Source organism: Asterias rubens, chromosome 14 (assembly GCF_902459465.1).
Source record: "Asterias rubens chromosome 14, eAstRub1.3, whole genome shotgun sequence".
NCBI lineage: Eukaryota > Metazoa > Echinodermata > Asteroidea > Forcipulatida > Asteriidae > Asterias > Asterias rubens.
In genome coordinates this window covers 2,612,235-2,640,206 of record NC_047075.1, presented here as the reverse complement: position 1 = coordinate 2,640,206, position 27,972 = coordinate 2,612,235, and the positions used below count along the sequence as shown (strand labels likewise).

The window sequence follows — 27,972 nt, the reverse complement described above, 5'->3', positions numbered from 1 at the left end:
GAGCCTAAATTTTCGCAGGTTTCTTATTTTATATTTGTGATACACGAAGTGTGGGCCTTTGGAAAATACTGTTTACCGAAAGTGTCCAATGGCTTTAAGGCTATAGCAAAATATCTGTTCTATGAGTTGACTTTGTGCCAAATTCCATGGTTGAGTCATTAAAGACACAATCTCCCCTAATAACACCTCCCCACTTTAAACACGACCGATGGATATGAATAATTTATATTGATATTGTTGTTGTTTATCGGTGGTGGTGGTGGTGGTGGTGGGGGGGGGGGGGGTGTAAAAGAAGCTTTGTATTTGAATGGAGGGGAATGTTAAAGATGCTCCCAATACGTAAACCTTTAAAAAGGTGACATTTGCAGGCGGTCCCTTGATTTAGGGTGTATTTGCAAACAATTCGCAAAACCTTGGAATTTTTCAAGTTGTAACGCATTCCAATCATAGCTCTGAAAGCAAACCGGTCCCTTAATCTTCAACTGTACAATGTTTTATTAATTACATGTCCAGGATTATGATTTAAAACATTAAAAGCAGGCTGAAATTTAGCCAACGGTGAGAATGTAGGCCCGTACAGTTTGTTGTCTTTGTTTGCTTTCAAATTCCATTCAGCAGACGACATCCTCGTCACACACAAGCACAAAAGGGCGGGCGATAATAAACAAATTAAAAGTTAACCATTAACTTACTGGTTACTGGCTGTGGTTGTTACAGCGTTGAAGCGGTCAAAGTTCAGCTTCGTTCCGCCATCTTTTTTTTTTGCTATGTAGTGGTATTTTTGGGGGCTGAGACACCAAGCAGCAACATGAAGAATTTATGCATTCTTGTTTTCTTGTTGATATGTGTGGGTAAGTTATTCAAATAATAAATTGTTTTCTTGTTTATAATTTTAATGAAAAAGGAAGATATAATGTGATATAGTCACTAAAGGCACTGCACACCTTTGGTAAATTGTCAACGCAAAATTGTTTATCTCCTGGTGATCTTAACATATTGCATAAAATAACAACACTCTGTGAACATTTCGGCTCAATTGGTCATCGAAGTACAAGAAAAAATAGTGAAAGAAAAACACCCAGATGCTAGCTAGAGAAAGGCTTCGGACCGGAAGTCTTTCTCAGATTCAAATTATTGTAGTGAGAAACAACCTCTTTGTTAGAAAGCTACGCAGCGAGGGTATTCTCAAATTGTTTTTACACTATACCGATAGTTCTCTATTGCTTGTTACCTGTAAGTTTTTATGCTTGCCTGATGTGTATTTTGAGTAATTACCTAACGTGTCCAGGGGGCGATTTTACAGAGAGTTAGGAATGTATAGTCCTAACTTAGGACTAGTCCTAGAAGATGTTAAAACCGTACGGCTAGATAAGACTAGAATTAACCCTTTGTGAAATCCCCCAGTGCATTTAAATTGACTTGATTTGATTTAAAAGTTATAGGTTACGACCGGGTTAAGTTATGCCAGGCTAAGATTTGATACACTTTAGTAAAAACCAAACGTGTCCACTGCATTTAAGCTGAATTGTTTTTAATTTTAAATACTTTAGGTTACTGTCAGGCTAAGTTCTGCTACTCCTGTACTGGGTTTGATGGCTCATCCTGTGGGAGCACGACGTTCTGGGGAGAAGACCCACGAGTTGGAAAGACAGAATGCCCAAGATTCTGCGTGGTAAGTGTAGCCTGATGGCTCCCGACCCCTAGTGAGATTGTTTTTAAAGGAACACGTTGAAAAGGAAAACCACGCAATTTCGAGGCAAACTTGTGTGGATCATTGTATTCTACTTTAAAAACATCTTTCCAACCATATGCATTTTATAACAAACGGTTACAAACGCATTTTTATAGACCAACTCGTCCGATCCAAGGCAACGTGTTCCTTTAAGCTTATCAACATTATTCTTTTTGGTTTTACCCATATACACCGATGTGTGTTTAGCTACCTTCCTGAGTTCTGTGAAAACAAAAATCACTTGCATAAAATACTCGGGTGGGATTTGAAACCACGACCTTTACAATTCAGAGTGGTGTCATATCAACTATACCACCGAGAATGTCTGGCAGCTGGAGGCAGTTCGAATCCTAGGTTTTCGGAGTGCGGTCTCCTTTTTTAAAATATGGTATTGTTATATTTTTATCATTGGGGTCTGGTTTTACACATCTCAATATGACAGTTGTTATACTCATTTGTATTAACCTTGACAGCTCCTGTCCAGCTTGTATCATTGTGTTTAAGTCTACAGATTAATAAAATAAATAAATGAATAATGTACTTTTTACAGAAAGAGATCGGCACGGATGAGCTGACAAAGAGACGCGTCACAACCAGAGGCTGCGCCGGGAACGACTGCAAAGACGGCACGGTAGGGGGGGTTCAGAAATACTGCTGTGAATTCACGGAGTTGTGCAACGGCGCAACCAAGGCGACTACTAGCTTGGCTGTCTTCGCTGCGGCCGCCATCTTTGCTCTGCTGGTCTAGTTTCCGGATGCAGTTCCAGACTGTGTAGTGATAAATGGAGTAAAAAAGGCGGTCAAACCAAGGGCGCAGTTCATTAAGCCCGTAAACACAACAAAAAACTACCTAAACACAGAAAAGAATTGCTGAACATCAATAGTTACCAGCCAAAATAAAATTAAGTTTACATTGTTGTGACGTACTGGTGCCCTATCATCTTTTGCTCAGCAGAAACATAAATGCCAAGCAGCATAGCGGCTTTATGAATTTGGCCCAGCCTGAACTATCTTTGTTGAAGCCGTCATCTTTGCTCTACTTTTCTAGTTTTCGGACGCATTTTTACACGTGTACATTTTTTATTCACTAAAAAGCAGTAGTTAGATGTGCTTTAGCTACGTATGTTACACTCCTTTGGTTTCTGTACGAATTAAAAGGGATCAGCCTTTAGCTTTATTGAAAACATAACAAGAGTTTGGGTTAAAGGCAGTGGACACTATTGGTAATTGCTCAAAATAATTATTAGCATAAAAACTTTCCTGGTGACGAGTAATGGGGAGAGGTTGATGGTATAAAACATTGTGAGAAACGGCTCCCTCTGAAGTGCCATAATTTTCGAGAAAGAATTAATTTTCCACGAATTTGATTTCGAGACCTCAAATTTAGAACTTGAGGTCTCGAAATCAACCATCTAAACGCACGCAACTTGGTGTGACAAGGGTAAAGGCTAGTCTTTTACCAATTACCAATTGTGTCCACTGCCTTTAAGAAAGATTGTTTTGGTCGTCAACTTCATTCATGAAAATCATTTCATTCGTGGGCTTAATTGTTTAATTAAGACTCTTTAAAAACACTGGACACGTTTGGTTATTACTCAAACTTTAAAATAACATGACAACCTATTTGGTTGTAACGTAGTTTTTGAAAAAGAGGTAATTTTTCAATTAAATATTTAAATCTGAGGAAGTCATCTCGTAGAAAAATACGTCATCGAAAAATTGTTGAAACTTATTTTGTAAATACTTGACTCACAGCACATCGAATCTGGATTTGGACTTATTCATTTTGCCAAAATGTCTTCCATTCTTATACACACATGTAATTACTGTAACTAAGTGGAATCGTGTTCCAGGCTTAATAATTAGTTTGGTGTTTTTTGAAGATCTAGACTAATGGGGGCGCTCCATTTTAACTCCGAAAGATGTACGTTTAAAGGCTAGGTCGTACTAATGACATCGACATTTCTTTTAAAAAATTTCTGCGAAATCCTTCTTTGTTAAAAAGAATTATGAATAATAATTTGATATGGAAGTAAGTATCCTGTGAACGAAATGTTCCTCCGGAGTTGATTGGGTCAGTTTAAGTGTATTACGGCAAATTTGAATTTTGTGAATGCTGCGGCTAGATGTTCAGTTTGTACCCATTAACCTATGCGGCACCGTAATGTAGCCCGAGCCCTAAATGTATACCTGACCTAAATGTAGCCCCAGATATATTGTATACAGCTGAAACTTTCACATGTGAATTTTATTGTATCTTTCTTGATAGTGCCTGTAAATCAGCACTACGCTGATCAAAAACAATGAAAGCCATTATACACCTTCGGTACAGAAAAAAAAGTTTTACAAATAATTTTTAGGGTTTACAGAAGGTAATGGTGAAAGACTTCTCTTGAAATACTGTTCCATGAAACGCTTTACTTTTTGAGAAAACATTAAAACAATATAAATTCTCGATAGCGAGAATTACGGATTTATGTGCAGAAACAAGGGTGGGTTTTCCCGTCATTTTCTCCCGGCTCCGATGACCAATTGAGCCTAAATTTTCACAGGTTTGTTGTTTTATATATAAGTTGTGATACACGAAGTGTGGGGCTTTGGACAATACTGTTTACCGAAAGTGTCCAATGGCTTTAAACACGTGTTTTAAGATTTGTAAATTCATAATAGTTTTTTAAAATATATATATTCAATTGGTTATTAATAAACTTTTCACTCTACAAAATTAACAATTTGGCACAAATTTGTACCTCGTTTCAAAACAAAACTAGATCAGTCTACATTTTAGCAACTTTTAATAAAAAAAAAGGCAGCTATAAGAAGTTTAGAGCTATGACTGATTGGTTGAACGTCACGTAAAAGTAAAACCTTTTATTAAACATAGTAAGAATTTGGAAAAAATCTGACAATATGTTATAAAACCAGTTGATGAAAGTGTTTATTTTCTTTAAAAAAATCACAAAAATCCGGTAATTGATCTGTTTATTGACTCCATTCTTGAATTTTTTAAACAGTGCCCTCTTGCGGCTAATTCAAAGGTAGATTTATATAATGTACATTATTTGTTTCACATTTTAAATGACATGAGTGTACATATTATTTCTGATTATTTGATCAACATTTTAATAAAATGAAATAAATACTTATGTGTTTAAAAATTATTTAAAAAACACTTTCCAAAGAATGACCTTTAAAGATGACCTTTACATCCAGAAGTCATCCATATTGACCTCCGTGGTTGACGGGTCACCGGATTTGTTGACCTTTGACCCTTTCTCGTTGGTGTCATTCTTTGTCTTCCGGCGAAGTTTTCTACATTATGAAGAAATCATGAGAAAATGTTTAGTAAGTAATTGCTGGAGCACAAACCACAAACCCTTTTACTTTTGCCGAAAAATGGGAAGTAGTTTTTCAGTCTTATAGGTGTGAAGATGATAAAACAACTTCAACTTCAACTTAGATAGGCCTACTGTAGTACGTTTTTTAAGACTATGAGTGATGGAGAACTAACCAGTCTATATTACTGACTCTACTAAACACCCACAATACTTAATTAGAAAACAGTCCCGAAGGGCAAATAAAAATTAAATTATACTCCTATCTCTATAAGTTCCTCTGCATTGTGAAGATTATAAAATAATATTTAGATGCTGTAGTAAGTTTAGTATAAAGAGCGCTGCAGCACAGTCCATTCTCTATATACCTTTATCATACTGCCTACATCTTGGTCATGTTCCTCGTATCGAATAACAATAATGAATACCACCAATCATTTTGCAAATAGGAACCACACTATTTTGTTATTCCAGCCTCGGTTGGGTAACATTGATATCAAGGGGAGAAATTAAAGATGGCTGTACCGTGATAAAGGTGACCTTATAATGGTGGTTAGCACAATTCAATTCAACGCACATTATTATGTTTCATGTTGACAATGACAACTAAACATACAGTTGAAACGAATAACAATGGGTATGAAAATATGCCACATAATTCAACAATGAAAGGTATAGAGGTTTAACATCGAGTCCTAAAAAAAGGCCAGGCCTACTAAAACCTTTGGGGGAAAGATGTTGGCCTATATAAGGGGGTCATTAACAGGCTTAAGATTATATACACAATTTATTAAGTGATAGTACAAAATACACAAATATTTAAGTGTATATAATTATTTTGCCTAATGACAATGACAATTAAACATACAGTTGAAACGAATAACAATGAGTAAAATGTTAAAAGATGGATGCCACATAATTTTCAACAATAAAGTATACAGAAATTTCATGTCATTTTTGTGGTCAATAGGGGACTTTCGGAACGCTTGGTGGCAGCAGACTTACCAGGTAAATTCCTTACCTAGTAAGTCTGCTGCCACCTAGCGTTTCAAAGTCTCCAAATGTGTCTGTGTGACAGGAGATTCTGCCCCCAATATTTGACAAACTGTGTACAAACTACCTCTGATGGCCCCCTCTTTTGAATCCTCCTCCTCAGCCCATGTTAATTTCCCATTGGGGGACCGAATCTCCGGCGGCAGATTTCCCTGAGACACCGCTTGGCCATGACACTTCCACATGAGTAGGAGTCGGAGTCTTGTCATAAAACCAGTTATTACGTAACTTTCATCCCAAGATTTTAAACTGTACCCCCCCCCCCCAAATACTCACTTGGGGCAGCAGCCACAGAAACACAGAGCATCGCTGATCAAAGCAAACCACTTGTTCAACTCCTTCTTGATTGGCCTAAGACACTTAAAGGTGTCGTCTTGGCAGTACGTCTTGACGAAAACTAGGAGCATTATTCCTGCGGTCACTCCCCCTATTGTACCGCAGAGGGCGTAAAACTTGCCCATGCTGCAAAAAAGGAATACAGGAACATGTAATTGACATTAATTGGTGCAGATCTTCGAATGTCAAAGCTCTCTGAGCGATTTCACTCAAAAGAACACCCACGAGATCAACGGCAATGTAATGCGCAGTCTGGTTTTTCGTACCATAAATGGCTCCCAATATGTTAGGAAAAGATTATTCCTGTGGTCACTCCCCCTATTGTTCGTAAAACTTGCCCTTGCCCACGCTGCAAAGTGAGCATATGTGTAAATAACTATGATAGTTTAAACTAGTTCTTGTTTAGCGCATTTAAACAAATGATAATAATGAATACTCGCGCAGGTATCTGCCAATGTTAAAGCTTGAACTTGCCTAGCCCTATATAGGACTCTTTCTCTGTACACAGGAACAGAGTCACTGTAGTACAAAACGGAAAGTGTAAGGCCGCCAGGGCTAGAACTTGCCCACCATTAAATTTTACAATGTCAGTACATTCTAAAAAAAAAACTAAAAACGAAACACCGGGTCAGAATTGACCGGTTCCGGGTCTTAGAAAACTTGCTAAGCACAAACAATTATTGCTATCAAACCAGAAACTGGTTCCCAGCCGAAACACAATGTTTACATTTGTGTATCAGTGCCCATTCATTTTGTTTACTTAGCAAAGCAATGGAGCTGCTTAAGCACAAAAGTTAAAGATAAATCTTAGCTCTTTGTGATATCGACCCCAAGCCAAATTTCATAAAGCTGTAGGGGACTTTTGGGACGCTTGGTGGCAGCAGACTTACCAGGTAAATTCCATTGTTCACGGCAGTGTGCGCATGCTAAGAGCTACGTAAACAATGAACAGTGGAAATTTACCTGGTAGGTCCGCAGCCACACAGCGTTCCAAAGTCTCCTATTAAGTGGGCCACCAGTCACAATAGTGTAAACTTAATATAATTTTGGCTGGTAACCTTTTTCTGTTAAGCAATATTTCCTTGTGCTTAGTAAGTTTTTGTGTGAAACGGTTCTCAGTTCTCACCTCTCGCCTTTAGCAACTTCAGGATCTTGGCAGCAGGTATGGTAGTCTCCATTCTCATCGGCTCTGTCGTTCACGCAGCATGAGTTATACGTATTCACCGTGCCGTCCGGTAGGGTGTCGGGACAATCGTAACTGTTGCCGGCTGCACCGACTTCTAATTCTGGGTCGATTGGACATGTTGTCGACAGAACTGTAAAATAAAGAAAAAGCACAAAACACACTTCAAAACACCATTCAGAAGTATCGCACAGTACATAAATGAATGTTTGCAGTAATTTAATTTCGAGACCTCAAAATTAGATTTTGAGGTCTCGAAATCAAGCATCTGAAAGCTCACACAACTTCGTGCGACAAAAGTGTTTTTTTTCCCTTAGATTATCTCGCAACTTCGACGACCAATTGAGCTTAAATTTTCACAGGTTTGTTATTTTATGCCTATGTTGAGATATACCAAGTGAGAAGACTGGTCTTAGACAGTTACCAATAGTGTCCGGTGTCTTTAAAAATATGCTTGACGTAAGCGTGGAACCATCCTGCCTTCGTAAGCGGAAATTCTTTGCTTACGATAAGCAGAGCCAAGAAATTTGTGTGGCAGGAGATCTTTTGCCCCCCCCCCCCCGTTTGGCAAACGGTTTACAAAACTCTTCTTAAATAGCGCCCTCTTTTGATTCTCCTACAGCGCATGTGAAACATAAGCCCTTTTCGAAACCACGGCTTCGGCTCCATAAAAAGGCCATAATCTCCGGGGACAGAACTATATACAAACCTTTTTTGGATAGCGCCCTCTTTTGAATCCTCCTCTATCAGCGCATGTTACCTTCCCATACTACTGGGAGATTTCCCCGTGACACCAAAAATAGCATGGATGCAGGAATAGCCCCCTACTTCAATGGTCCAAGAGTTTTTGTTCCCCGGATGAAAAAAAAAAACACCACAAGCTCTGATACTATAATAAATTGGGCATTAGTCGAACCCGCTAGGATAGACCCCTTGCATATAGGCCGAGTTATAGTCGGTCGCGCGATGGTCGGGCGTCGGAAATCTGGACGCGCGATCATAAAAAGACACGGTTTTTAGGCCTCAGTCTTAGGATTGCGCGCAAGAATTCCGTCGCGCGACCGACTATAAACCGGCCTTAACGCTACACTGACGCGCACGTTTTCACGCACAAAGAACACCAATCATTTGCCTCCTTTGACCCAAGTGAGGGCGCTTTTTTACCCAAGTGAGGGCGCTTTTTGAGCGTGTGACGTCACATGCAAGGAGTATCTTAGCGACTTCAAATTTGAGACAGTATTTTGTTGTGTAAAAGTGTCTGACTCTTTTACAAAGCCTTACGGATTCCCAATCGGTCTTTATAGGCATTCAAAGCTGCACAAATTAACTATATGAACGGGACCAGAATAATTCCCCAATCAAGAATGGTGTCAGACTCATTTACAAAGCCCAAGTTCGGATTCCCAATCGGCCATAGGCATTCAAAGCTGTACATATCTCTTTATGAACGTGACAAGATGATCATTCTCCCAATCAAGGATTCAAAGTATCTTGGTGTTGAATAGTAATTATGATTTTGTTACGCGTATTTCAAGTTGCATTAAATTGCATCAAGGCGTCGTGGGTTATCTTATCGGTACCCTTTTTGAGCTTTAGGTATTCCTACAACCATGTCAACCCCTTTGGAGTATGCAGCACCGGAATCCCAATGGGCGCACACGATGCTAATGGGAGACTTTTGGGACGCTTGGTGGCAGCAGACTAACCAGGAAAAATCCATTGTATTCGGTCATGTGCGCACGCTCAGAACTACGTAAACAATGGACATTTACCTAGTTAGTCTGCTGCCACCTAGCGTCCTAAAGTCTCCTATTATACACAACGATGTTTACATTGTCAACACTAAAAGGTACCAGGTGAAAGTAAGAATTGTCCTTCTGAAGGTAATTTCTATTTTATTTACTAATCTAAGGTTTACATACATCAATACCAAGAAAAAAATGTGAATTAAAAGAGAAAATACAATTTCAAAAAGTCTTTTCTTAAACACGCTCATGTTGATTTTTTTTCTGGTAATTTTTTGGCCAATCAGATAAAAACAACAATTCACTGGAGTTTCCAGTCCTCAGATTTAACACTTCATAAATTCAATATTTCAGAAAACAATGTTGCTGTTCGACTGATCTTCAAACTCATATCTTAGAATGTCAGCCTAATGAAGCTACCAACGGCTGTTGTGCACCTAAACAATTACACAATATTTGTACGCACAGATATGTTTTGTATTATAACGAAGGGAATAAAAGGGTACCGACGAGTTCTTAAACGGCCGTTTAAAACCGGCAGTGTCGTTGCCGTGTGATCGCACGGCAAAGACACTGCAATGTTTTGTTAAAAAAAGTTTACAAAAATACATTTATCGACACTTTGACAATTTTAAATACTACTTCATTGGACCATTTGCTTAAAGGCACATTTGCTTAAAGTTTGCTTCACAACACAAATCACAACACTATGCTACTATGATCATAAAATGTCAAAATTACAGTGAAGAACATTCTACAATATGTGATCATTTGCTTAAAGGCACTGGACACAAAACTCAAAATGATTTTTAGCATAAAAACTTACTTGGTAACGAGCTACTGTTGATATGAAACGGTGTTAGAAAAGGCTCCTCTGAAGTAACGTAGTTTCTTTTAATGGCAGTGGACACTATTGGTAATTGTCAAAGACTAGCCTTCACAGTTGGTGTATCTCAACATATACATAAAATAACAAACCTGTGAAAATTTGAGCTCAATCGGTCATCGAACTTGCGAGATACTAATGAAAAAAGAAAAAACACCCTTGTCACACGAAGTTGTGTGCGTTTAGATGGTTGATTTCGAGACCTCAAGTTCTAAATCTGAGGTCTCGAAATCAAAATCATGGAAAATTACTTCTTTCTCGAAAACTATGGCACTTCAGATGGAGCCGTTTCTCACAATGTTTTATACCATCAACCTCTCCCCATTACTCGTTACCAAGTAAGGTTTTATGCTAATAAATATTTTGAGTAATTACCAATAGTGTCCACTGCCTTTAAAAGAGGTAATTTCTCAATCAAATAAGACAATTCTTTAGGCCTGAAGCCCTTTATTATGCATCTGAAAGCACACACATTGTGCAGCGTTGGTGTTTTTTCTTTAACTATTCTCTTGCAACTTCGATAAACAATTGAGTCAACTTTGACAATTACCAAAGGTGTCCAATGCTTTAAATAGCACAAGCAATTTTGAGATCTACAAAAAGCATGTTCGATCTTCCATTCAACAATTAAGCAGATAAAAGTTTTCAAAATTCAAAACAAAATCGCTGACCGCTTGAAAGGTTTGAAACAAACTTCTACCTAAATTTGCTTCACAACACAAATCACAACACTTGGTAAAGCTATAACACCCATTACAAGTATTCTGCCTGCTCATTGGTTAAGAGCGCGTCACATGACATGTCTTAGTTTTGCTAGACGACGGCCGTGTGATAGTGCGTCGGTTTGCCGTGCGCTAGTCCGAAGACTAACACACGGCGTGCAGTACCCAGACGCCCGTTGCGTGTACGAGAATGATAATTAATATGAAAACATAGTCTGTAACCATTTCGGATTGCACGACACTACATGCAGCACAGTAAAAGTTTTTGCAATCTGTATTCGCGTCGTCCGTGGATTGTAGCATTCAGGTCTGTAACTTAATAATAATAGTACAGTATTTAGAAATGTTTGGGGTGTTATAAAACAAATATTGACTGCTTTTACTCGTGCAATGGTCAAAACGATGACTCCCTCGGTGATCCCCGGAGCGTTCTATTTTCCCTCGGCTTCGCCTCGGGAAAATAGAACGCTCCGGGGATCACCTCGGGAGTCATAGTTTTAACCATAGCACTCGAAGCAGTCAATATTTGTATACTATGATCATAAAATGTCAAATGACAAATTCTAGTGAAGAACATTCTACAATGATAATAAAACAGTCTTTATCTAATGATTTTATATTTCCGACGTTCGTATACTGAATGAAAATCAACTTTAGAATGATGATTTTAAAAATATACCACTGTGAAGGTTTTCGTATTGTCCCTTTTACCACCAACAAACAGTTGGCAGTTCCTTTGTCAAAGACATTTTAGCCTTTTGATTTTTAAGTTTTTCACGTTCACTTTATATAGGAGGTTGTTTTTGGTGCAGTTTTTTTTTATTTTATTTTTTAAACATTGATAATGTTAAACGCAATTAAAAATCCCACCGTTGATGAGTTGTTGATCTATGTACTTTTGTTGGACTAAAACCCCATGTCCACAGATTTATACCAAGCTTACACAGTTTGAAGATAATGATAGCAGAAAGCTTCCCTGAAAATATCAGTTGCTGAGATGCTGTAGTTTTTGAGAAATGAGTAAAACAATATCATGAAAATAATTTTCGCCTCACTGATCAAGAGACGAAAATTATTTAGCATGTAAAAACGTATTTTCATGATATTGTTTTACTAATTTCTCAAAAACTACAGCACCTCAGCATCTAATTCTTCAAGGTTAGCTTTATATTATCACTATCTTCAAATGGTGTAAGTTTAATGTAAATCTATGGCGATGTGTTTTGTGTTACAAAAAGCACCCAAATCCTTTAAGGAGAGTCTCCGGTTATTTCTTTCAGCAGCACAATCAATAACCTTTCCAGTTCAACAAGTCAGTCAATTCATGTCCCATGAACCCTAGGTTAGAGTTCGAGTTGTCGTATTTTCATGCTACATTTCTTGAGGGAGTAATAATCCCCACTCCAGTCATTCCACTTTATTAGTGTCCCTGGTCAATGGGTTGATAGTTACACAACTTGCCGTATTTTCATGCTGCATTTCTTCAGGGAGTATTTATGTCCTTTCCAGCTGAACCATTGTATTCCCAGTCCATATGTCACCTCTCCCTGTGGACTCCTTGACTCGCAACAAAGTCATCAGGGCTATGAGCTCTGCTGGCATTATTCAACTCACAAATACCTCTTATGATGTGATAGTTGAATGATGCACACTGTGGATCCATAGAGCAGTCTCGCCCACAGATCACAGGAGAAGATACAGTCTTCCACTGAAACCCATGATTAAGTAAGGCTCGGTTTTCAGCCAAGTAGAGTGTTTCGATGAACCGTTGTTGACTTGCACTCTGGCAGATTTGTACCACCAAAATCAGAACCAAGATTGTGATCATAACTTCCATGATGAATATTCCTGGAATCTATTTTCAAGTATCAGAGAGAAAATTGTAATTTTCTTTCCCTCTTTACTGTTGGTTGAAAGTTGTCCTGACACTGACAGCTACTCCTTGACACAGACGGATCAAATGAACCAAATCTTTGGTCGCCAACACTTTTAATGCAATAAGCTCCACCCACTGACGTCATCATTCCCACAGCAATGAAATATTAGCAAAACACAGCAAAACCACCCGACCACGTAATAACCTTGGCGACAGATCATGCTAACAAAATCATAGAAAACAGTAAGTCATGGAACCTACTGATTAATTTATAACCACCCACACACATCTGATGATTGCCAAAAGGTGCGAGAACGTATTACTGCTATACAACAGAGTATATTTGTGAGAAAAATATCTTCGCGGTTCCCTGCTTTAGAAAATCATTTGTTATGGACTAATGTGTCAACAGGTTTTATTGTCACTTTTTATGTTCAACTACCCCTGCCAACATGAAAAAAAAACCCATAATACCAAAACGCAGAAGCTACCCACAAAACATGTAAAAACAACTTTAGTTTTGTCCCGGTTGTCTATCTCAAAGGCACTGGACCTGTTTGATAGTTAGTTGTCAAAGACCTTTGTTTTCACTTGGTTTATCCCAACATTTGCATAAAATAACAAACCTGTGAAAATGTGGGTTACCGGGATATTTAACGTGCATCACACAACGCACGGGACCAACAGCTTAACGTCCCCTCCGAAGGACGAGTTAATAATACTGGTTAAGTGGCTTGCTTAAGGACACGAGAGTCATGACCGGGACTCGAACCCACATCCTGCTGATCAGAAACGTCGTACCCGAGCTTGAATCCGGTGATCTAACCCTAACGGCCACAACACGCCACGGGAACATTCTGTTCAATCCAACCATGGCCCAACTCTGGGTAAGAGTTTGAGTTTATTTTACTTGCCGTATTTTCATGCTGCATTTCTTGAGGGAGTAGAAGTGTCCTCTCCAGTGTGTCCACTGTATTCCCTGACTAACAGACACATAACCATGCGGGTAGTATTCACCGTTCAGATTAGCATAAAAGCAACTGGCATACCACCAGCCACCCTTGTATCTCACCGCACAGTTTTGAGCATTGCCATTGTCCTTTGTACTGAATTGACGCCCATTATGAAATGCCATTGAGTCACCTGCTGGACTCTGAGCATCATATGAACCAACATGGAGAGTGTACTTGTCACCTGTAACATTGAACTCACCATAAGAAGACCAAGATTTATTGGACTTCCAATCTTCCATATCTACTCTGAGTCGCCATTGACCCGATCCAGTAAGGTCACGCAGGATATCATTCCCTAACCAGAACTCATTCTGCAGATCACCAAACCCAGATTGGTATTCAGCCCAGGTACGGTCAAAGTTGACAGAGCCATTTTGTCTCCTCTGGAACACGATCCAGCCGCCTCCATCTGTCTCCATATCACAGTAAACCTGTAACCCACTGGTGGTCAGACTTGTAGGAAAGATGGTGTATAAACCATTGATGCGGTAATCAGCTTGATACAACTCCAAACAACTTCTAGTGCTGGGTAGTGAAAACGAAGAAGTGTCCAAGTTGTCATCATAGTAGGCACTCCCTTGAATCGCAACAAAGTCATCAGGGTTGTGAGCTCTGCTGGCATTATTTAACATACAAACATTATTTGTATGATAGTTGAATGATGCACACTGTGGATCCATAGAGCAGTCTCGCCCACAGATCACAGGAGTAGATACAGTCTTCCACTGAAACCCATGATTCAGTAAGGCTCGGTTTTCGGCCAAGTAGAACGTTTCGATAAACCGTCGTTGACTTGCACTCTGGTCGATTTGTACCATCAAACTAAGAGCCAATATTATAATGATCGTAACTTCCATGATGAATGTTTGAAGATTTTCTTTTCGAAAATGTACCAGAGAGAAAATGTTTTTGTCCCCATTAACTGTAGGTGGAAAACTGTCCCGATACTGCAGTTTGTTGTTACTATAGTCTCCCAGATCAAATGAACCAAATCTTTGTTCGCAAACAATTGCATGCATTCAGCTCCACCCAATTACGTCACCGTTTCCACAGCAACGAGATATTAAAACAAAACAGCACCAAATAAAAATAATAAGGCCAGTCTTCTAACTTGTAGATATAAACATATTATGCATATAATAACAAACTTGTGAAATAAGAAGAAACTATAAATAAATAGTAAATCTCTTAGGGTGAGTGTTGGCTCATTAAGAGTCGAAATCGAGGAGCCATCAGTTCGCGCGAGAGCAGTGATCTCGCGAGACTACTATCTCAGCGCGTGGGGCCGATTTAACGACTTGTCCACAAGTCTACGTCCTACGTCGTCGGATAGGGAACTTTACTCATCCCAAGTCATAAAATTAATCCTAAGCTAGGATGATTTTGGTGAACCGTTGCTAATATTGGCAATGATTAGCATACAATTTCATGTTCAGAAGCGAGATGTCCCCAGGGAACATTAAGTGCCTCTCGTCAACCGGCTACCAATAATTGTTGTGGTGATGATTATTTCATTAGGATGAAATTAAAGGAACATTACGAATTGGTTGTTGCTAATAAAACAGTTGCTGGCTGTGTAAGCACTTCATGTAATCCACCATGTACATAAACAAACCTGTATAAGTTTGAGATTGATCAGCCCTGCGGGTCACGAGAAAATAGTGAAAAACCGATTACACATTTTGCACGACATCGATTAACCAAAATTTAATAAAACGCTCACTGAGTGATAAACTCCAAATGGGAAATTGTTTTTATTTATTTCTCAACAAATTTGACATTTCAGACAGAAATATTTCTATCATCATCATTAGACCGATGTTAATCTGTGATCTTAGACGATTTTTGTTTTTTTTAACAAATTATGTTATATTAATAATATTCATTTTTTTTTTTTTTTTTAATGTTCCTTTAATAGATTTGGAAGCCTTTTACCCGGCATCAAAATGCTCAAACTGATTAATCGCCAAAGGAATTAGTATTCGACAGTATCACTATGGTTACATAACAGCACTTGTGTATTTACAAATTGATCGTGTGGTAGTTGGCAAGAGCTAAATTATTTCATGATTAATTATTTCTGGGTTTTTCTTCTTGCGTTGACATATCTCGAAAACGCGACCAACTTTCGAACGCAGGTTGACTTTGTTCCGTACATTTATATAGGATTAAAACAGTCGACTGGTTCCAAATACCAAAGGTATACATTACTTTTAAGTAAAGACACTGTTACAACAATTGCCAATTGACTTCGCAATGCTACTCTAAGTAGTGCAAACGGTTGCCTCAAAAATGGCTTACCCAAAAAACTCCTTGCACGACAAAGGTTTAAATGCACTGGACACCTTTGGTAAATGTCAAAGACAAGTATTCTCACTTGGTGTACCCCAACATAGGCATAAAGTAACAAATCTGTGAAAATGTTGACTAATTTAAATGAGAATAATAAAAAAACACCCTTGTTGCACAATGTGTGTGCTTTGAGATGCCTAAAAAGGCTTCAGGCCTGAAGTCTTTTAACATGTGAGTGAGTAATGACCTCTCTAAAAAAAATACGTTAAGTATGACCCTGCCTTTAAATTTATGACAATGTGTCTTAAAGTTGTGTGCTTTCAGATGCTTGATTTTGAGACCTCAAATTCTAAACCTGAGTTCTCGAAATCAAATTCGTGTAAAATCACTTCTTTCGTAAAAACTACGTTACTTCAGTGGGAGTCGTTTCTCACAATGTTTTATACTACAAACAGCTCTCCACTACCCATTACAAAGTATGGTGTTATGCTAACAATTATTTTGAGTGTTACCAATAGTGTCCAGTGCATGCCTTTAAATGCACCGGACACTGTGACTAACAGCTCCCTCTGAAGTGACGTAGTATTTGAGAAAGATGTCTTTTTCCACTCAAATAATAAAATTATTCAGTTGAAGTTTTTTATTATGCATCTGAAAGCACAAAGTAATGCAACAAGGGTGTTTTTTCTTTCATTATTCTTTTGTAACTTCGTGGACCAATTGAGCCCTAATTTTCACATGTTTGTTATTTAATGTATAAGTGGGGATACAACAGCCGTCGATTTCATAAAGAGTTAGGACTCGTCTTATCCCGAGTTAGCCTAACTTAGGATTAATCTTAAGGTCTGCATGCTACACTGCAGGGTTGGGACTCGTCCTAAGTCATAAGATTAATCCTAAGTCAGGAAGAGTTTTGTGAAATTGACGGCAGTGCCTTTAAGTTATATTTTTTGTTACTCACCCCCAATCGGAAGACTGATCATCAAACACATGAGAAGACAGATTCTCAAAAGTCCCTTCCGTTTTCTCCCGACAGCCATTGTAGTTGTTATCCTTCTCCTAACAACCTGTAGTTCATTTAAAGGAACATTACAGAATTTGCTTGCTAAAAAAAAAAGTTGCTGACAGTGTAAGTACTTTATGTAATCCACCGTTTACATAAACTGACAAACCACCAGGAGAAGTTTGAGATCGATCAGCCATCTAGGTCACGAGAAAATAGTGAAAAACCCATTGCATGACATCGATTCAAAACAAATGATTAAAACGCTCACTGGGCTGTAAACTTCAAACGGGACATTAGTTTTATTAAAAATAAAATTTCTCATCAAATATACTTACAGAAATACATACATTACAACAGTGCATTTGTAAAGCGTCTTTTCATTGAGATCAAAGCGCTGAAAAGAGTCAAACCAAATGAACTAAACTAAAACATCATTTGACCCTGTTAGTTCCATGTAAATCTGTGATCTTAAACGAGTTTTGTTGCTTACCAATTCTGTAATGTTTCTTTAAGATTCCGCACGATATCCAAGGGTTTGGTCCAGCGTCAAAATACACCCCAAGCTGTGTATAAAGTGAAACAAGAAGGGTACTTGACAAAACATTTGAGATATATCGATAGTTAAGACTGGGCTTGGTTGCGTAACGTTTTGAGGCTGGTGCTAAAAGCCAGACACTTCGTGCACCGGGTGCCACACTCTTTCACTTTGCCTAGTTAAGAATTATTCCCAATTGGTGACGGCTTTCACAGATGTGTTTGATAAGCATAATAAACAAGACCTTAGAAAGAAATCAAGAGTGCATGAAATTAATAAGACCATTAACTCAAAGAAGTGGAGATGGGCAGGTCACCTAGCAAGGAGGTATGACAACAGGGGGGCACGCAAAACAACCAATTGGACTCCAAGAAACTGGACAAGAAAAAGAGGGAGACGAAATAGAAGGTGGAGAGATAAACTAAGTACATACAGGGGCATTGCTTTGCAACAAACAGCGCAGGATAGAGTGAGATGGATAATTTGTGAAGAGGCTTTCCTCCAGCAGTGGAGTGAAATAGGCTAGACAGATAAGTAAGATGAGATGGCTTGTTCATAAAAAATAAAAATAAAAAAGTTTCGAAGCGTTTGGAGCTCGTGTTAATGCATTGGTTTAAGGTTTATGGTTACCACTGTAACATTGTAATACCGGCAATAATGTATAATGTTCTCAATCGGTCATCGTTGACTGCAGTTGGTCACAATGCAATGTTGTGCTTAGAGTATTTGGCTTATAAGCGCCAGTCAATACTCTCGCTGATCGGCCATTTTGGATCGATCTGAGATTAACGGCACTGCAACAGGGCACTCTGACAACGGCACAGCTAAACACAAACAACATATCGATTGGTTTGGGACCGTCCGTCTTCATTTACAAGAATGTGTGTGTGTTTCTTAAAGACACTTTACAGTTCTGGATATTGTCAAAGACCACGGCCAAATTTCATAGAGCTGCACAAGCACACATTGTCACATGTACAATTTGTGATTGGTATCCTGCTCATAACTGGAGTTTTAAGCAGTATCTTTTGCTTAAGCACCTCTTTGAAATTGGGCCCAGTTCTCACTTAGTGTGTCTCAACATTATGCTTAAAAATAAAAGGTCTGTGAAAATTTGAACTTAAAGGCAGTAGACACTATTATTGGTAATTACTCAAAATAATTATTAGCATAAAACCTTACTTGGTAACAATAATAGGGAGAGGTTGATGGTATAAAACATGAAGTGACATAGTTTTCCAGAAAGAAATAATTTTCCACGAATTTGATTTCAAGACCTCAGATTTAGAATTTGAGGTCTCAAAATCAAGCATGTGAAAACCATAACGTCGTGTGACAGGTTTGTTTTTATCTTTCATTTATCTCGCAACCTCGACGACCAATTGAGCTCAATTTTTCACAGGTTTGTTTATTTATGCTTATGTTGAGATACACTAAGTGAGAAGACTGGTATTTGACAATTACCAACAGTGTCCAGTGTCTTTAATTGGTCCCCGAAGTTGCAAAAAATGAATGAAAGAAAACACACCCTTGTTGCACATCTGTGCTTTCAAAAGCCTAATAATAGGCTTCAGGCCTGAAGTCTGTTTAATATGTGAAAGAGAAATTACCCCCTTCCTCAGAAACTACGTTACTTTAGAGGGAGTCGCTTCTAACAATGTTTTATACAGCTCTCCATTGCTCGTTACCAAGTAAGTTTGTATGCTAACAGTTATTTTCTTTGAATGTATACCAATAGTGTCCATCCCCAATGCCCTTAATAATATGACTTTGATACCTTTTGTAGATCAAGTATTTGGCTATTACATGAATCCCTACTCACTCTGAATGAAGATGTATGTCATTTATTTTACACGTAGAAGCTTCACAAGCATAGAATTTGTAAATCTCAGCACAAAAGTGAAATGCCTCGCCAATTAACCCAGATTTGGGTCCCAGGGGGGCCAGACCCATTTAAGGGTCAGTTTGACCCGGAATCTGTGTCAACGTGTCCTGAAATCCGAGTCAAAATCCACGCTTTTAACCAAATTTCTGGTAACAATGAGTCCGGGTCACATTGACACGGATTCAGGGTCAAACCAACCCAGAAATGGGTCTGGCCCGCTGGGACCCAAATCCGGGTAAATTTTGACCCGAGTGTAGTGTTCAAAAACCTTACAACATTGCAGTATTAAAATTGATAGAATCGTGGTTAAAATTTCAAAATATATTTGTATTTATTCCTTATTAACCCTGGGGAGACCTCTTAGTGAAACACTGTTTTTTTCAGAGGTGCCCAGCAACTACAAACAACATCAACATTTGAATTTTATTAATATGTTAGATTTTAAACGGTCAAACAATGGCCCGTCGCATGTTATGCCTATAACAATGCACATTAACTATTAGCCATGCACTTAAAGAAGCTATTTTCCCACATTGTTACAAAAGCTTGTAATTTACTTATAGCTTTCGTCTTTTTCATGATTATTCAAATTATATGACATCTGGCCTTTCATCTTTGTTGAAAGGGCAAGGCCATTTCCATTTCATTTCCATTGCGAAGTCTTGAAGCTGTGGAAAACTACTTAAGAGGCACCATGGCCAAGACCTGGGCACAATTTCATAGAGCTGCTTAAGCAAAAAGTATGCTTAAGCAATAAAATAGCTCGCTTATTTTACACATGTTACTGGCCAACATTTCATGCCATATACATTGCTTATGACTAGTATTTAGCTGTTGTTTACTTAGCATAACAATTGAGTGGAGTCTTGGCCGGTAATTTGATTTTACAAGCAATTAATTTTTTGCTTAAGCAAATGTTTTTGCTAAAGCAGCTCTCAGGGCCCAATTTCATAGCGCTGCTTAACGGTAAGCAAATTTGCGTGCTTACTGTAGCAGAAAAAAATGCTTAAGCCTTAGCGTATTCCACAGGTTAGCAGAAAAATTGGGCGGCCATATTGCGTGTTTACCGTAGATTTGCATTGTGACGTCATTTTCGTGCGGTGAGCACCGGAAGGTTAGCATGCCTTTCGTGTGCTTACGGTTAGCAGTGCTATGAAATAGAAATTGCACAGTAAGCACAAAATCGGCCGCTAAGCAGCGCTATGAAATTGGGCCCGGGGCAACATAGGTCATGCCTACCATGTAATTCCAGGCATGAAATTTGACAGTAAAATGACTTTTAATAACAGGGAGTTGGATATTATGATTCCCCAGGGAACAATTAGTGCTTCTCGGAAATGGGTACAGGTATTTTTTAATGGTGATGACTTTTAACAAGGATTATTTTAATACTTTTTAAAGCCTTTTACCAGGCATCAACATGATTATACCGATTATGGATACTATTGGTTATTACTCAAAATAATTGTTAGCATAAAAGCTTACTTGGTAACGAGCAATGGAGAGCTGTTTATAACATAAAACATTGTGAGGAACGGCTCACTCTGAAGTAACGTAATTTTTGAGAAAAGTAATTTCTCACTCAAATAAAATACTTCTCAGCTGAAGCCTTTTATTATACATCTAAAAGCATACAAAGATGATCGCAAATTCGATAACCGATTGAGCCAAAATGTTCACAGGTTAGTTATTTTATGCAATTGGGATACACCACGTGAGAATACTGGTCTTTGACAATTACAATTAGTGTTCAGTGTCTTTAAAGGGAAGGTACACGTTTGGTAATTACTTAAAACAACTTAAAAACTGACTTGGTAACGAGCATTGGAGAGCTGTTGATAGTATAAAACATTGTGGCAAACGACTCCCTCTAAAATAATGAAAGACTTTCTAGCTAGAAGTCTTTTATTCCTATCTGAAAGCACACAAATTCGTCCAAAAAGGGTGTTTTTTCTTTCATCATTTTCTCGCAACTTCGATAACCGATTGAACCCAAATGTTCACAGGTTTGTTATCTTATGCAGTTACGTGAGAATACTGGTATTTGACAATTACCAATAGTGTCCAGTGCCTTTAAACTCCAAGTCATTAGTGTTTGGCGGTATCATCATGATGAAAGAAGATTAATTTTTGTGTTTACAAAATGAGCGTCGTGTTGGCAAGAGCTGAATTATTCATTTTAATCATTAAAGTATTGCTGCGGTCTGCCCACATTGATTAATTGCTATAGTCATTAGTATTTGACAGTTAAAGGATTTTTGGGTACCTTTTCAAAATGTCCATAGATTTACATTAAACTTACAGGGTTTGAAGATAATGAGAGTGGAAAGCTTCCCTTCAAATATTACTTACTGAGGTGCTGTAGTTTTTGAGAAATGAGTAAAACAATGTCATGAAAATACGTTTGTAAAAATGATTAAAATAATTTTCGTCTCATGAGATGAAAATTATTTTCAACTATTTTGAGATGAAAATTATTTTCATGGCATTGTTTTACTAATTTCCCCAAAACTAAAGCACCTCAGCACGTAATGTTTTCAGGGAAGCTTTCTACTATCATTATCTTCAAACTGTGTAAGTTTAGTGTAAATCTGTGGATATTGTGTTTTTTGTCCTACAAAAGTTACATAGACCCTTTAAAGGCACCGGACACGTTTGGTTAAATCCGTCAAAGACCAGTGTTCTTTCTTGGTGTATCCCAACAAAAGTATGGCTCAATTGGTCACCGAAGTTGCAAGAAGAAACATCCGTGTTGCACAACTTTGTGTGCTTAAAAGGCTTCAGCTGAAGTATTTTATTATTTGAGTGAGAAATTACCTCTATCTCAACAAGAACTACAGGAAAGCCGTTTCTCACGATGTTTTTTTTTTTTTTTTTTTTTTTTTTACTATCAAAGCCTCTCCAATGCTCAATACAATGTAAGTTCTTTTGGCTAACAACTAATTTGAGTAATTTCCAATAAGGTCCAGTGTCTTTAATCATGATGAAAGAAAACTGTATTTTCGGTTTACAAAATGATTGTCGTTATATGGCTAATAGGTTTATTATTTTTTATCGTCATTAGCGCTGTCATTGACAAGTGAACCGTGAACGTACTTTCAATTCAATTCAATAGTACTTTCAGTTCAATTCAATAGTTTTTACTATCAAAGCCTCTCCAATGCTCAATACAATGTAAGTTCTTTTGGCTAACAACTATTTTGAGTAATTACCATAAGGTCCAGTGCTTTTAATCATGATGAAAGAAAACTATATTTTCGGTTTACAAAATGATTGTCGTTATAATATGGCTAATAGGTTAATTGTTTCATCGTCATTAGTGCTGTCATTGACAAGTGAACCGTGAATGTACTTTCAATTCAATTCAACATTATTTCTATTCTTTCAAAAACACAGCATTACAGAGTGCATTGCCTCTCTTAATATTCATGCATGATGATCTTTCAAACCCAAAATGACGCCATCGGCGCACACCACGCCACCACCAATACCAGCCACTCGATATCATATGCCCTTTTCGAAACCACGGCTTCGGTTTCAGGCTCCTTTTTCTCGTCTGAAGCCCTGAACGTGTACGCAAAGCACGCGCAGTTGTTAAAACAACCGCGGGCCAAGCTAGCCTGGGCCGAATCTTGAGCCGAATCTGGAGTTACGGGGTCTGGAGCCGAATCTGGAGCCGAAGCCGTGGTTTCGAAAAGTGCCCTAGTTGCATGTGGCTGCGCCGATGGCCTCGTTTTGGGTATATAGAATGGTGACGTCATGCTAGCATATTAAGAGAAGCGTATACATTGTAATAGCAAACATAGTAGTGTGTAGTACAAAGAAAAGAAACAGTATGGAGGCCGGTTTGATAAGCCGAGGCTTGCAGTAATCAGCCCGTAGACAGACAGAGACAAGATAAACGGACAAACAGAGGACGTACGAATACGAACAAAACAACTAACAAACAACAACAACGCTTAATTAACTAAAAATGGAAACCTTTGAGCTACTGTTGTTGCCCAGTTAGACGCCCTATAAGCGGTCGGAGGAAACGCTCACAATATCATGTGTTTGGAGAAAAAAAAGGAACATCCAAATAAAAGTTGATATCTAAGATACGCTTTGGTAAATTCAATGGCAATACTTTATACCTGTTTAGTTCCTTTGCTTTGTTTATTTGCTTTTGTTTACGTATGTCCCCCAATGGCTGCCCATAGGCCTCAGACACTTTGCTTGTCTGTTTGTTTGCTTTTGTTTGTATATTACCTCCCCCTATTGGCCACCAGAAGGGTTCGGAATGTTTGTTTGTTTGTTTGTTTGCCTTGGTTTTTGAATTTTTGGAATTTGTTTCTTTCCCCCAATGGCCAACATTAGAATTAGTCTGATACCCATTTCGTCGAATGGTAATCATCGTTTCTATATTACTGTTGCACACGGTGTATACGACAGAAAAGGTCGACAGTCTTTACTGAACAAATTATATTCAAATATGCCTTGGCAATATTGACTTAAAATGTAGAGAGGGAAGTATATGAAACAATGTCAACCTCGTACGCAGTGTCCTCAAGTTTCATCGATCAGCTTGGATCCTCGTAGAGCAAGGGCTGGAGGACAACAAGTAATTAATACGAGGTTGTTGACTTAAAGGTACTATCAAGGATTGTGCGTATACAAACAATTATTGTTTTTTTTTTGTCTGAAAGCTTGTGAGTAGTGCTGGCTCTGAAAAGAGCCGGTTTATAGAGTCAACATGATATGGCGACTGCGCCTTTAACAAACTGATAATTGGGAACAAATTCAACAACAAGGTAACTTTATTGAGTGGAATCCTGGAGCTAATAACTTCATGGTCGAACGCAATAGAGCTACATACTCAATCAGTGCAACATATCGACGACACCAAGAAGTTGGTTTTGCAGCGACAGAGAGCGCCTCAAATAACCCACTTTTTGATTTTGGGCACCGCAGGGTTAACTTACGAGTTTAAAGCATCATGGTTACTACAAACGGTTACATGGTTACCAAACCCATTGCTTTAACTTTGTGTGTCGCCGTGTACTTTGCAGTGCTGTGGGTTACGGCAGCCTCGTGCGGTGTACTCGTCCGGACCGTAGACCGGCAGGACCCCGCGTCTTTGGGTGATCAAACCGTTGAGGCTTTCAGAAACGCTTGCCGAACGACACGTAAGTTTTTGTTTGAATGGCTGGTACAGATCTGGGAGTTGTAAACTCTATTGATTGTCATACTTTTGTGTGCATTCTCCGTTTTAATATTGGTACCATTTAATGTGTTTTATCGTTGGTAGACGGCACCTTCGAGCCTTTTAGAAACGCCTGCCGAACTACACGTAAGTTTTAATTTTGATTTATGCTAAAGAGCTCCAGGAGTTGTCATATTTTTGTGAACAACAGGCGACTTGGTGATACAGATTATTAAGACACGTCGATACATTATACATAGAAAGTAGACTTGGTGCTAAAAGGTTAGGACAACTCGTCATCGTATTGATATTATTTAATTTTACCTTTAATATCTTTAGCTTGCTCCTTCGCCTCCGAGCCGAAATCAAACAGTTTTAGATTCATCCTGAAGCCTCTGAGCACCTCCTTCAAGTTCCGGATTAACTTCAAAGTGAAAGCGGCCGGCCATGTTGTGCTTTCACTCGGATTGGCCAGGACTCAACAATCCGGTTTTGCCTTTATAGATATAAGGTGAGAAAAAAGTGCCAAAAATGTGTATGATAATACTAATACTAGTGGTTTCTTAAAGGCACAGGACACTATTTGTAATTACTCAAAATAATGTTTTAGCTTAACATACTTACTTGGTGATGAGCAATGGAGAGCTGTTGATAGTTTAAAGGCAGTGGACACTATTGGTAATTGTCAAAGACTAGCCTTCTCACTTGGTGTATCTCAACATATGTATAAAATAACAAACCTGTGCAAATTTGAGCTCAATCGATGATCGAACTTGCGAGATAATAATGAAAGAAAAAAACATCATTGTCACACGAAGTTGTGTGCGTTTAGATGGTTGATTTCGAGACCTCAAGTTCTTAATCTGAGGTCTTGAATTCAAATTCGTGGAAAAATTACTTCTTTCTCGAAAACTATGGCACCTTAGAGGGAGCCGTTTTCACAATGTTTTATACCATCAACCTCTCCCCATTACTCGTAACCAAGAAAGGTTTTATGCTAATAATTCTTTTGAGCAATTACTAATAGTGTCCACTGCCTTTAATGACTCTTCCATTTATTACTATTTTCAGGAGTAGGATCATCCGGTCCAGGGGAAATGAATGCCGGGATTGGGGTATGCTATGACGGATGCCCGTCATCCACTTTCCTGTTCTCACACAATGAAGATGGACTGGTCTCTAGTGATGAATATCGGCCCTTCTGGATCGAGTGGATAGGGGGCGCTATCACGGTGGGCAAAGGGGGACAGAGTCAGGGTTTCACGCTGGCTGACGTCACCGCACATCTAAATGCAACGCCTGATTTTGTGCATGTTGGTATCTCTACTTGGAGCACATACCACGGGGACTGGGTGTTTTATCAATATTGTGAGTAACTATAATAAGCACCATTGACCCCAATCTGTAAGTGAAGTCGTTTCTGAGTTTGTCTCCCGGAGATTTTGTTCCCCATAATGGGAACTCAACACAGGCAGAGGGTTAAGAATGTTACACTATTGTTAAACAATAGTGTATAATTCGTTGGACAGAAAACAACAAACCAATTATTGGATGTATTTAGTTTTGGCTGACAAACAGCGAGGTCGGGGGGAGGGGGGCAAACAGCATAACATAACACACCTGCAAATAAAGTCAAACAGCGCCCTCTTTTTTATCAACAGAAAATTCTCTTTTCTTATTATACCTCATCTATAAGATCTAAAGTAGTACGAAGTAATTTTTTGACTGCCTCAACAACAAATTGATTGCTAATGAAGATATAATCACCAATGAATAACCACCCCGGATAACTTTCCGTATGGCGCCACCACCTTTTCACTCATTTTTACCGAAAAGGATATCTCAATGACGTAAATTAGATACTATATTATTTCATATCAAATGAAAAAGTGGTGGCGCCATACGGAAACTTTTCCATAATGAATGTTCACTCATAAACATTGTAAGTAGAAATGTAAAGCACCAACAGGGTTAGTCTAAAAGTTGTTTAAAATTCTACTGATAAACAATTTAGCATTATCTATTGTAAATGTTGTGTAAATAAATCACGAACGCGCGAAAGATATAATTAAATTGAGGCTCACGATCAAAAACAAAGGAGAACATTGTTTCTTGAATGTATCTTATTTCTGGACCCAGTTTTATTACGCCTTACTTTCCGTATGGCGCCACCACTTTTGTTTACTCATTTTTACAAAAAGGGATGTCTCATTGAGGTAAATTAGGTATTATTTCATATCGAATTCTACCTGCACCTGACACAAATTCCTGTTGCCTAAGTCAACACATGCGCTCACACGCAGTGCGTACATCTTCAACCATTTTGAAGGCTGCACTTTATAAGGAAGAGGAAGAAGAAGAAGAAAAAGTGGTGGCGCCATAAGGAAACTTTTCCCCGACGTATGAAACCCAATGCCACAGCACAACCGAACGTGTAAATAAAAAAAATAGGCTGGTTGCTATCAGGGTCGTACATGAATACACACATGGATACTACAGGGACCAAGACACAAGATGGCAAGCTTATTGAAGAACACAAAAAGCAAGCCTCAAAACAACACGAGAAAAAAAAGAAACTCACCTCTGTCAGTTCTCTCTCCGACAATTCCTTCATGATCAATTCTCAACATGACAGGTCGTAGGCTGTGCTTTCATTCCCTTTTAAAAATAGTGTCCACATACATGATTTACACGACATGTCCAGAGGACATTTCCTGCTTGACACACGTAGTGTTGCTTTCAACCTGTATTTGGTGCATCTATGGGCTTGATGTACAACCCTCGCCTCCTATTGTTTGTCTATTGTGTTCTGGAAATTTCAGGAATTCCTTGTAGGATTTTAGGGACACAGGTCAGAGCACACATTGAGCAAGATTGGGGGGGGGGGGGTCACTTCTGCACAATGGGTGAAGGTTTTGTTAGGGGGGGAATTCTAGTAAATCAAAACGATTGTGAGAATTCAAGTTTACGGAAAATTGTTGTTATGTTTAAAGGGAAACAAATTTAATGCACGATAAGAATCGGTAAACAAACGATGATAGCATTGCATTTATTTTGAAAATGTTTAGTTGCCCGTACGTCTGAAGTTCAGGCAACGTTTTTATCTATGCGTTCTCGCAAATTAACTGAAAATTTGCTGAGTCAATTATCATATCAAGATACGGAAGTGCCGTTGGACACGCCTCCTGCAA

General features: G+C 38.5%; 3 protein-coding genes and 1 long non-coding RNA gene across 5 annotated transcripts; 2 read left to right on the top strand and 2 right to left on the bottom strand.

Moving 5' to 3' along the window:
- The first annotated feature begins 781 nt into the window (after positions 1–781).
- LOC117299244 lies at positions 782–2,986 on the top strand. The gene is made up of 3 exons (XM_033782723.1): positions 782–851; positions 1,551–1,672; positions 2,283–2,986. Exons 1-3 carry the CDS (start codon positions 809–811, stop codon positions 2,478–2,480), a joined length of 363 nt encoding a protein of 120 aa, XP_033638614.1. The 5' UTR covers positions 782–808; the 3' UTR covers positions 2,481–2,986.
- LOC117299242 lies at positions 2,450–25,189 on the bottom strand. Of its 2 annotated transcripts, XM_033782721.1 has the most exons (7): positions 25,106–25,189; positions 17,670–17,742; positions 17,135–17,240; positions 7,583–7,772; positions 6,397–6,582; positions 4,921–5,044; positions 2,450–2,500 (listed from the first exon to the last, which is right to left on the bottom strand). In XM_033782721.1, exons 3-6 carry the CDS (start codon positions 17,211–17,213, stop codon positions 4,936–4,938), a joined length of 564 nt encoding a protein of 187 aa, XP_033638612.1. In that variant the 5' UTR covers positions 17,214–17,240; positions 17,670–17,742; positions 25,106–25,189; the 3' UTR covers positions 2,450–2,500; positions 4,921–4,935. The 2 variants fall into 2 exon arrangements, with proteins under 2 accessions (XP_033638612.1, XP_033638611.1); XM_033782720.1 differs by lacking the exon at positions 2,450–2,500 and having other exon boundaries at positions 4,305–5,044.
- Positions 13,646–14,913, bottom strand: LOC117299241 (ficolin-1-A-like). Its single transcript, XM_033782719.1, has one exon. It carries the CDS (start codon positions 14,898–14,900, stop codon positions 13,770–13,772), a length of 1,131 nt encoding a protein of 376 aa, XP_033638610.1. The 5' UTR covers positions 14,901–14,913; the 3' UTR covers positions 13,646–13,769.
- On the top strand, positions 24,653–26,177 carry LOC117299246. Its single transcript, XR_004520048.1, has 3 exons — positions 24,653–24,764; positions 25,121–25,292; positions 25,874–26,177. It is a non-coding gene; the product is annotated as an uncharacterized LOC117299246 (long non-coding RNA).
- Positions 26,178–27,972: the final 1,795 nt, after the last annotated feature.